The sequence below is a fragment of the Nicotiana attenuata genome, unplaced genomic scaffold (genome assembly GCF_001879085.1).
Source record: "Nicotiana attenuata strain UT unplaced genomic scaffold, NIATTr2, whole genome shotgun sequence".
NCBI classification, from domain to species: domain Eukaryota; kingdom Viridiplantae; phylum Streptophyta; class Magnoliopsida; order Solanales; family Solanaceae; genus Nicotiana; species Nicotiana attenuata.
In genome coordinates, this window is record NW_017678851.1 from 7,794 (window position 1) to 19,561 (window position 11,768).

Sequence of the window (11,768 nt, forward strand, 5' to 3'; positions counted from 1 at the left end):
AATCTATCCTCCCCGGGCTCGAACCAACCAACTGGAGATCTACACCGCCTCCCATACAAGGCCTCATACGGTGCTATCTGAATGCTGGACTGATAGCTATTGTTGTAGGCAAACTCTGCAAGCGGTAGAAACCGATCCCATGACCCTCCAAAATCAATGACACAGGCACGTAACATATCCTCCAATATCTGAATGGTGCGCTCGGACTGCCCGTCCGTCTGAGGGTGAAAAGCTGTGCTCAACTGTACCTGAGCACCCAACTCTCGCTGAACAGCCTGCCAAAACTGAGAGGTGAACTGAGTGCCCCGATCTGATATGATAGAAACTGGGACACCATGCAATCGAACAATCTCCCGAATATAAATCTCTGCCAGCCGCTCTGAAGAATAAGTAGTACAAACCAGAATGAAGTGCGCGGACTTGGTCAGCCTGTCTACAATCACCCAAATAGCATCAAATTCTTCAGAGTCCGTGGGAGTTCGGTAACAAAGTCCATAGTGATCCTCTCCCACTTCCACTCAGGAATAACCATCTGCTGATGCAAGCCACCCGGTCTCTGATGCTCATATTTCACCTGCTGACAACTAAGACTCCGGGCTACATACTCCACAATATCTCTCTTCATCCTCCGCCACCAATAGTGTTGTCTAAGATCCTGATACATCTTCGCGGCACCCGGATGAATGGAATACCGCGAGCTATGGGCCTCCTCTAATATCAACTCCCGAAGCCCATCTACATTGGGCACGCAAATCCGGCCCTGCATCCTCAACACACCATCATCACCCATGGTCACATCCCTGGCATCATCATGCTGAACCCTGTCCTTAAGGACAAGTAAATGCGGATCATCGTACTGACACTCCCTGATAAGGTCGTACAAGGAAGACCGAGAAACCACACAAGCCAACACCCGACTGGGCTCTGAAATATCTAATCTCACAAATCGATTGGCCAAGGCCTGAACTTCAACTGCAAATGGCCTCTCCTCAACTGGAATGTATGCCAAGCTCCCCATACTCACCGACTTTCGGCTCAAAGCATCGGCCACTACATTGGCTTTCCCCGGGTGATACAGAATAGTAATGTCATAATCCTTAAGTAACTCTATCCATCTACGCTGCCTCAAATTAAGATCCTTTTGCTTGAACAAATGCTGAAGACTGCGATGATCAGTGAATACCTCACAGGATACGCCATACAAGTAATGCCTCCAAATCTTCAGTGCATGAACTATAGCAGTTAGCTCCAAATCATGAACGGGGTAGTTCTGCTCATGGGGCTTCAACTGACGAGAAGCGTACGCAATAACTCTACCCTCCTGCATCAAAACACAACCAATCCCAACTCTCGAAGCATCGCAATATACCGTATAAGAGCCTGAAGCTGATAGCAAAACTAACACTGGGGCTGTGGTCAACGTTGTCTTGAGCTTCTGAAAGCTCTCCTCACACTCGTTCGACCATACAAATGAAACACCCTTCTGAGTCAACTTGGTCAAGGGAGATGCAATAGAAGAAAAAGCCTGCACAAACCGGCAATAGTAACCTGCCAACCCTACGAAGCTGCGAATCTCTATGGCTGAGGTCAGTCTAGGCCAACTCTGCACCGCCTCTATCTTCTTTGGGTCAACCTGAATACCCTCGCTGGACACCACATGTCCCAAGAAAGCCACTGAACCGAGCCAGAACTCACACTTGGAGAACTTTGCATAAAGCCTCTCCTCCCTTAGTCTTTGCAACACAACTCGCAAATGCTGCGCGTGCTCCTCCTGACTGCGTGAGTATACCAGTATATCATCAATGAACACTATGACAAATGAATCCAGGTAAGGCCGAAACACACTGTTCATCAGATGCATGAATGCTGTTGGGGCATTGGTCAGCCCGAAAGACATGATAAGAAATTCATAGTGACCATATCTAGTCCTGAAAGCAGTCTTATGAATATCTGAGTCCCTGATCTTCAACTGGTGGTAACCCGAACGGAGATCAATCTTGGAGAACACCCTCGCTCCCTGAAGCTGGTCAAATAAATCATCAATGCGAGGTAGGGGATGCTTGTTCTTAATTGTTACCTTGTTCAACTGCCTATAATCGATGCATATTCTCATTGTGCTATCCTTCTTCTTCACAAACAGAACTGGTGCACCCCTAGGTGACACACTAGGCCGAATGAACCCCTTATCCAGGAGCTCCTGAAGTTGCTCCTTCAATTCTTTCAACTCCGCTGGTGCCATACGATATGGCGGAATAGAAATGGGCTGAGTGCCTAACACCAGGTCAATACCAAAATCAATATCCCTATCCGGTGGCATGCCCGGCAAGTCTGCAGGAAACACATCGGGAAACTCCCTCACAACTGGAACAGACTCAATGCTAGGAGTCTCAGCTCCCACATCTCTCACAAACGCCAAATAGGAAAGATAACCCTTCCCAACCATACACTGGGCCTTCAAGAAGGAAATAACTCTGCTAGGAATATAGTCAGACACACCACGCCACTCGATCCGCGGTACACCTGACTGTCAAAGTGACTGTCTTAGCATGACAGTCTAGAATAGCATGACACGGAGATAACCAGTCCATGCCCAAGATAACATCGAAGTCCACCATGCTCAATAGCAATAAATCAACTCGGGTCTCCAGACCCCCAATAGTCACCAAACACGACCTTGTATACATGGTCCACAATAATAGTGTCGCCCACCAAGGTAGATACATGAACAGGTAAAGCAAGACACCCTCGGGACGTACCCAAATGATGAGCAAAATATAAAGACACATATGAATAGGTAGAACCGGGATCAAATAACACTGAGGCATCTCTGTGACAGACTGAAATAATACCTGTAATGACAGCGTCTGAAGCAATGGTATCTGTGCTGCCCAGCATAGCGTAGCAACGAGCCTGACCATCGCCATATCGATCTCCACCTCTGGGACGGCCCCTGGCTGCCTGATCTCCACCCTTAGCTGACTGGGCGGGTGATGAAGTAACTGGAGAAAAAGTCGAGGGCTGACCCCTCTGCTGATGCTGTCTGCCACGAAGGCGAGGGCACTGCCTCCTAAAGTGCCCAACTCTCCGCACTCATAGCAGCTGCCCGGTACCGGAGACGGGGACTGATGAAAACCTCTCGCACCGGAGTGACTAGCAGATGCACTCGGCTCAGAAGAACCCTGAACCGATGGAGCACGAGATGAACTCTAAACTGGGAGGGCGCTAAGTGAAGACTGACCCTGCTGGGGACAATGGTGACCACGACTTGAAGATCCCCCACTATACTCTGGACGAGCCGACTGAGCAGGCCTGAAAGAACGACCTCTACCCTGCTGAAACTGACCCCTCGAAGGAGCACCACTGTAACTGCCCGATCCACGAGGCCTCTTAGCCTCCTCTCCTCTCGCTCTCTACGGCGAACTGACTCAATCTCATGAGCAATGTCTACCACCTCCTCAAACGTAGCACCCAGTACTCTCTCTCTAGTCATCAGAATACGGAGATGGTAGTTAAGACCATCCACAAATCTCCCGATCCTCTCACGATCTGATGGAACCATCCAAGTAGCATGACGAGCCAGCTGGGAAAACCTCATCTCGTACTGAGTCACTGTCATATCTCCCTATGTCAACCACTCAAACTGCCTTTGCAGCTCCTCCCTGCGGGACTGAGGTATATACTTCTCCAAAAAAAGAGCGGAGAACTGCTGCCAAGTCAGAGGTGCTGCACCGGCAGGACTACGCCTCTCAAAGTCCTCCCACCAAGTAAGAGCAGCCCCCGTGAACTGAAAAATAGTAAATTCCACACCACTCGACTCGAGGATCTCTGCCGTACGGAGCATACGCTGACACATGTCAAGAAAACTCTGGGCATCCTCGCCCTCAGCACCACCGAATGTTGGAGGCTGAAGTCTACCAAACCTCTCGAGACGACACTGCTCATCGTCTGGCATAGCTGGAACCACGAAGCCCTGAGCTGGTGCAACCTGCTGAGCTGGTGGTGCCTCTAGTGTCTGTAGTCCCTGCACTCCCTGCGCAGGTGTGCGGGCATCGGGGGTCTGATTGCCTCCCCCGGTCTGTGAAGTAGCTGCTGCTGCTGTGGTGGCTGAAACTGCCTGAGCCAAGCCAGTGCAGACCGTTAAGATCTGTGCCAAGGTCTCCTGAAGACCCGGAATCACAATAGGCACGGCTGGTGAGCAGGTGCTGCTGGAGTCTCCACAGCTGGAGCCTGATCCTGAGCGGGCAATTAACGGATTAGCAGGTGCTGCCCCGGCTACTCTGCCCCTGCCACGACCACGACCGCGTCCACGGCCTCTGGCGGCCTCAGTAGGTGGCACTGGTGGTCGTCCGTCACGTTCGGTAGCTCGTGTCCTCACCATCTGTGAGAGAATAGAATAATAAAGATTTAGTTCTCAATTCAACAAAGCTGCACGACAAGAGTTTCAAGAATATGAAGTATTTCCTAGAGGTTCTGCAGCCTCTCGAGGATAAGTATTGACGTCTCCGTACCGATCCACGAGACTCTACTAAACCGGCTCATGACTCGCGAGACCAAGTAACCTAGGCTCTGATACCAACTTGTCACGACCCAACCCGGTCGTGATGGCGCCCAACACACTGCTAGGAAAGCCCGACCATTTTGACAACCTTAACCGATTAATCACAGTGGATAAGTATATTTTCACAACTAAAATACCACAAGTTAAATGCGGAAATCCTGAAATAAATTCAAACATTCTGAAAGCCCAAAATACAGAGTACTACTTAGCCCATAGAATCCGGTGTCACAAGTCTGAGCCTCTAATGCATGAGTATTAACCTACTACATATTGTTCTCTAGAAATGCGGAAACAAATAAATAAAATGGAAGGAAGATCAGGACTGCGAACGTCAACTTGCAGCTACCTTAAATCTCCCGAATGTGATGCTAGGCAGAGAAAGATCTCACTCTACTGCGCCTGAATCTGCACACAAGGTGCATGGAGTAATGTGAGTACTTCCAACCCAGAAAGTAATAAACATAAATAAAGTCCAAGAATAAGAAATCCTAAATAGGCACAAAGTAAAGCTATAAACACAGCAACATGAACCAGTAGCATAATACAGTAAACAGTGAAGACAATTATAAACATATCACAACAGATTAAGAATGAATGACAATTAAATATGCAATGCAACACATAAACCGGTACTCTCCAGTACCCGCTGCGGCGTGTAGCGTGCTCCATTTATTTATCATCGACGGTGCTCACTGGGGTGTGCAGACTCCGGGAGGGGCCCCTTACGGCCCAAGCGCAATAATAAGTCATCTCGTGGCATCAACTAGGCCCTCGGCCTCTTATCAATATCAATATCATACCGCTGCGGCGTGCAGCCCGATCCCATACTCAGTCCAAAATCACATAAGCCTCTCGGCACAATAATATAAAAATATTCAGCCAAACTTCATTTAAAAATATTAATTTAGTTTCTACTTTGAAAGAAATGGCTGATTTTACAAAAACAGTGTCAAATACTAGGACTGAGTACAATATCTATAAATATGGTAAGAAACCAGCAGAAACAATCCCTGAAGGATTCAAGTAGTTGGCACGAAGCCCAATTATGACAATTAATCCATTTTTATAAGGATATTACTAAGCTATAATCAATTAGGTAGTAATTTTATTAAGCGGGACGGATCAAGTCTCGATCCCCGACGGTGCTCTACCCCACGCCTGTTATCCGGCGTGCAAGTCACCTCAACATAGCACTACGATGTGCAAATTCGGGGTTTCAAACCCTCAACACAGCATTTACATTTATTACTAACCTCAAGCTGGCCAAAGTCCTAGCTTGCTATGCCCTTGCCTTTCAAATTAACCTCCTCGTGTATTGAATCTGATCAAAACCACAACGAATACGTCACAATATGCTAATGGGACAATACCCAATCGAAAACAATCGAAAAATAGTGAAATTCCCGAAATTATCAAAAACCCGAGCCCCGGGCCCACTTCTCGAAAGTCAGAAAATTTACCATCAACGGATTCCTTATCTCGCCACGAGTCTATACATATAAAGAACACTAAAATCGGAGTCCAAATGACCCCTCAAATTCCCATTTTTGCTCTCTTAATTTTCAAGCCCTAACCTCCATTCTTAACCCTTGATTCCTTAATTTTTCAGTCTAATTTCATGTGTTTGCACCATAAAATCGTGTTTGAGGCTTAGAAATTCTTACCTCAATGAAGTCCCTTGATTCCTCTCCTCCAACTCGCCCAAATCCTCCAAGTCCGAAGTGAAAATATGAAACTCTTTTGAAATTTCGCGAAGGGAAATAAAATCCTTTCTGATCAGTTATTTCCGCATCTGCGGCTACTTAGCCGCATCTGCGACTTTTGCTTTTGCGGTTAAGAGTCGCTTCTGCGGTCCCGCATCTGCGATTCCCTTTTCGCAGATGCAGTTTTCCTTTAGCCTTCCAACATTCCGCATCTGCGGTCCTATTGTCGCATCTGCGATTCCGCAGATGCGGTCAACATCTCCGCACCTGCGATACCTGTCGCTTCCGCGGTTCATAACTCGCTTCTGCGGTACCGCTTCTGCGTTCCCATTTCCACAGAAGCGAAAATACTAGAAGCAGCACAGGTTCTGCAATCTTATAAGTTCAAAACATCCCATTAGCCATCCGAAATCACCCCGAGGCCCCCGGGACCTCAACCAAAAACACAAACATGGTCCAATGCCTTATTCAAACTTGCTCCAATCATCAAAACACCTCAAACAACACTAAAACCATCATTTCTCATCGAATTCAAGCCTAAGTTCTTTCAAAACTTCCGAAACACGCATTCGATCAAAAACCCAACCAAAACACCTCCGAATGACCTGAAATTTTGCACACACATCCCAAATTACCTAACGAAGCTACTTGAACTCTCGGAATTCCATTCCGACCCTCGGATCAAAATCTCACCTATCGACCGGAATTTGCCAAAATTCTAACTTTGCCAATTCAAGCCTAATTCTACACCGGACCTCCAAAATCACTTCTGATCACACTCCTAGGTCACAAATCATCCCCCGAAGCTAACCAAATCATCAGAATTCATATCCGAGCCCTCTAACACGTAAGTCAACGTCCGGTTGACTTTTCCAAAATAAACCTTCCTTAAAGAGACTAAGTGTCTCATTTCCTACTAGAACTAATCCAAATCAACTCGTTCATACCCAACAATGATAATGAAGCATAAATAAATAGAAAATGAGGGAAACGGGGCGGTAACACACGTGACGACGGGTTGGGTCGTCACATTCAGTGTCTCGCTATATGCCATGAATATATTCATATATTTTTTTTATTTAATATAATTTATGTATTCAGATGTATTGTATAATTTCTCTGAAGATTGCTATGTTTTGGGGGTATTTTTGGGTTGAGAATCTTTTTTATAACTGGAAATACAAAATTTGTGTGTTATAATTGGGTTTGTTGAGTTATATTAGGAGTCTATTATGTTAATTGATTCACTTTCCGTTTAAAAACAGTATAATCCCCTATCTCACGCCGTGAATACAGTCGAATACAATAATCTGTCCACCTGTAATCCCATGTTTCACGCCATGAATACAGTCGAATACACTCGAATACAACAACTGATTAGCTGGACTTCCCTGATTCACGCCTATTTTTGCTATTGTATTCATGAATATAGTAGCTTAAATACATCTTATAACAACATAAAACGTATCTACAGTCCGTAATATAGCAAATGGTATCTATAGATAACTAATTACCACTAAAAGATAGTGCTTTATGAAAATTTCTCATCTTTTTAACCTTCCTAATAAAGAAAATTTGAGTCAGGAGCCAATTGTCACGGCTCAAAATCCACGTGACCGCTTTCGGTGCACTAATCGGCCCAGCGAACAAACCCATACACATACCCTTTCTTATATGCATGCGGAAGCCTTTCGAAACATAATAATTTTAAACAATAAAATTCATGCATGAAACTTAACCTTTTAAAATGATCTTTTTCATTAAACAAAAGACAACAACAACAACAACAACGATCCCGTAAAATCTCACCAGTGGGGTTTGGGGAGGGTAGTGTGTACGCAGACCTTACCCCTACCCCGAAGGAGTAGAGAGGTTGTTTATGTCATTAAACAAAAGACATAAAAGGCAATTGTTCATTCATGCATGCCATATAAGTAATTATAGCTTACAATCCAAAAGAATAAACTACTATTGTCTATGGAATCTCTAAAATGAAATAGTCAACTGAGAGAAGCTCCGGTGACTCAAAAGGATAAAGTAAATGTTACTCCACGATATCAAGAGTGGAGTCTCACCAAATATATATGTTGAGATGCGGTGCCTGAAAACAGAAACGGAAATTTGGCCAAAGAGCCTAAGCTCCATAACCCAATTCAATTTCAAAAGGGTGCTTTCCTCCTCAAGCTCCGGCGGTAGCATCAACCACGGAGCCACACATCTGCTGCTCACCATAGGACTACTGTAACTTCCATCAAACGATTCTCTAATTCCAGGAACACAACTAGGTCTTACCACCAAGGAAGAGCTAGGGTTTCTCGTTGGATTGAGATTGAGCATCGTGTTTTCAGGAAATGGGGAAGAGAATGGCATGTATCAAAGTAGAGAGAGAAAGAAAATAGTGTAACTGAATAGCGTATTTAGTGGCTTAGGGTAGGAGGTAACCAAAATTAGATATTTTGCTATAAACATTAAAAGGTATTTATAGAATATAACTTTTTTAAATGGTATTTATTTAAAATAAATAAAGTGTTAACCTTTACTATAGGAGGTAAAAATTCCTAAAAAATTAGTAGTAATGTTCATTACTGAGACGAAAAGCAAATCGAACCTTTAGTTGTGCTAAGCTACGTAGAGATATGGTTTATTTTAAAATGGAAAGAACATAACTTTACCAGCTTCTCATAAAGAGTCATTAATTACTATAAATTTTAATTACACTGAGGTGGCAGGAAAAGGTGAGATAGCGACAATTGAACCTGTGGAGACATTCATTAATACACAAAAATTACTCCATCCGGTTCAAAATGTTAACCTTTACTATCTCTTCACATAAACACTTCTAACACATACTCCAACACTATTTACTCCAAGGGCAATGTAGAAAAAAATAATTAATTTATTCTTGAAATCTGGAAAAATCACTTATTTTGGACAGGAGGGAGTGTAAGTTAAGGCAGTTAGGCTGTTACTTCAGAGTTTTCTTGTATAACACAACTGTCACATTTCAGGAAAACGTGGCCAACAAAGAGCTAGTACCATGAAAGACGAGTCATCTGTCAAAATAAACTTCCATCTCTTTCAATTCCAACCTACGCTATCTTCTATTTTCAATTTAACTTTTTTTTTAATATTGTGTAAAATGAATGCTACAACAGTACTGAGTTCAGAAGAGAGGGGGCCTAGAAAGACAGCAGTTCAAGTTAGGTAAAAATAATGTTAGACCTGAATACAAATTACTGTTTGAGTTACTTTTAACAAACTTCAACTTGAAAATCACAAACATCTATGAGCAAAGGCAACATGGCAGCAATTCAGAAAACAAAATTGCCAATGCTGCTAACTAGACTCTCTCTTCAAAATGAAATCCACTGCCTCTTCAACAGTGTCGACCACCTGCAGAAGCAGCAAATAAAAATGAGTTGGTGCTTATGCATGATATAAAATTCAGACTTTGGAAGGTTAGGATGATTCACGTTCAAACCTCTCAAGAGATTCAAATGAAAACTCGGTTCACAGTTAAAATCTAAATTTCTCTCAGGGAAGTACATAGGAGAGGCCAAAGGAAGAGGAGAGTAAATTCTATGAAACACACTTGCCTCCTACCGACAGAATGATGTTGGAGGGCTTCAAAGGTTACGTAAATCATTCACTAGAGTGGAAAACTAAAGTGGTGTTTGATTGGAGCTAAAGCTATGTTTCTTAGATTCTCCGAAAATGTCACCGGGTTCGTGTCGGATCCTTCAAAAGTAGTATATTTTTGGAGGATTCAACACGGGTGCAGCAGCATTTTGGAGAGTCCGCACAACATAGGGTAAAAGAGGAATGGTGGGTGGAGAAGAATTGAAGGTGAGGGAATGAGGTCTAGTAAAAAGAGGGCAAGTGAAAAAGAAACACTCGGAATCATTTTTTTGTCCCTCTGAAGTCGGTTGTTCAGGGAAATTATCTATTTTACTTGTTCGGTCTTACCAAAAGACAAAAAGTAACTCTACCTTGCCATGGAACCAACGCAGTAGTAATTGCATCAAAAAGATTGATTCTAGGGGTATGGGAGTTTTGAAAATTGACGCAAGAGAATTGATAATGAGCAAGGGAACTTTGAAAACTGAAGCACAAGAATTGATAATGAGCAAGGCAACTTTGAAAATTGAAGCACAAGAATTGATAATGAGCAAGGGAACTCATGCATCAGTACAGAATAGAAACTTACTAGATCAGCAGGAAATTCTGCATGATTTCCTCTTTCCTTGAAAACACCAGTCCTCGTCAAAATTGAAAACCACGGATGCCCTGCCTAAAATTGAACAGTATGCTCGTTACAAATAACTTCAAGATAGTGACGATCTCAAGCAATCTGTCTGTAGAGGGCTCGGATGAATCATGTTAGCAAGCCACTAACCTGCCGTGCACCTTTTATGTCAACAAATGGATTGTCACCAATCATGTACAGAGTTCTGAAAGCATGTATAGCATCTATATCACCAGAGAGGTCTTCAGTTTGACAAGCGAGTCGAATATTTCTCAATATGGCCCCAGCAGCTTGGAACACAAATGGATTTGGCTTCCCAAAAGATGTATACTCCAAAGGCTTCATGTGAATTCTGTGAATTGTTCATGAAACATAATTTTACATTTCTTAGCATGAACTGTGAATTTTGAATCTCGTTCACATCTTTAGGGAATCAATACTTCCAATATATATTAAATATCTCCAACAAAAGGCAGAAGTGAGAATTTGGAAGAACACAAAAAGTACCTGTTAAAGACACTTTCTAGAGCAATTCTGAATGCGCCCATACCAAGACGCTCGCAAGAAAATGCTGCCTGCCTAAGTTGACACCCGATTAGTACTCTCAATAATCAAACATCATTCAAGAGGCTAGAATAGAAGCTATTCTGTAAATATACATTCATAATAAGAAGAAAGGTCAGATTTGGCCCATAATGTCAGTGTCGGAGATGCATGTAGAGAACAATAGAAACTGTTAAAAGAAAGCATCAACTATCTCCTATCTGGTACTAGATGATTAATGCATGCTGGTTTTAATGTTTTTCCTTTGATTCCATGATTAAGTTCATTCTTGAAAAGACGCAGAATCATCTTTGACAAAAAAATGTCATAAAAGGTGGTGCAGGTGGTGCAGGTGGTGCAGCTCTACAGATGTACAGATACTCTAACATAAGTGAGTGGGGTATATCTAGGGTTAACTTTATTAGCAACCTGGTATTCAAGATCATCGGCAGCAAAGTATAAATATGGCTGATGCTCACACTCCTTCCCAGGAAGACCTCCAGATGTCAAAATATCACAGAGGACCTGTATCACTCAGCTAGTAAGCAGAAGAAGAATACATGAGAGTAAATTAGAGAAAGACCAGAGAAAGTATGTGCAAGGGAAACACCATTACAGGAAGAGGGAGAGAGGGGATCCCCGGGGGAGGGGGGGGGGTATGGCAAGTTAAGTGTTTTGCGTTTTCAGTTTACTCCTAGTTCCGTATGGAAAAAACGGG

At 43.4% G+C, this 11,768-nt stretch overlaps 1 protein-coding gene across 2 annotated transcripts; it reads right to left on the minus strand.

Annotated features, from left to right (window-relative positions):
* Nucleotides 1-9,367: 9,367 nt before the first annotated feature.
* Nucleotides 9,368-11,677, minus strand: LOC109221678 (uncharacterized CDP-alcohol phosphatidyltransferase class-I family protein C22A12.08c-like). Of its 2 annotated transcripts, none has more exons than XM_019386144.1 (5): nt 11,480-11,677; nt 11,015-11,086; nt 10,658-10,859; nt 10,469-10,552; nt 9,368-9,654 (listed from the first exon to the last, which is right to left on the minus strand). In XM_019386144.1, the coding sequence occupies exons 1-5, from the start codon at nt 11,494-11,496 to the stop codon at nt 9,598-9,600; spliced, it is 432 nt and encodes a 143-aa protein (XP_019241689.1). In that variant the 5' UTR covers nt 11,497-11,677; the 3' UTR covers nt 9,368-9,597. The 2 variants fall into 2 exon arrangements, with proteins under 2 accessions (XP_019241689.1, XP_019241690.1); XM_019386145.1 differs by having other exon boundaries at nt 11,015-11,082; nt 11,480-11,675.
* Nucleotides 11,678-11,768: the final 91 nt, after the last annotated feature.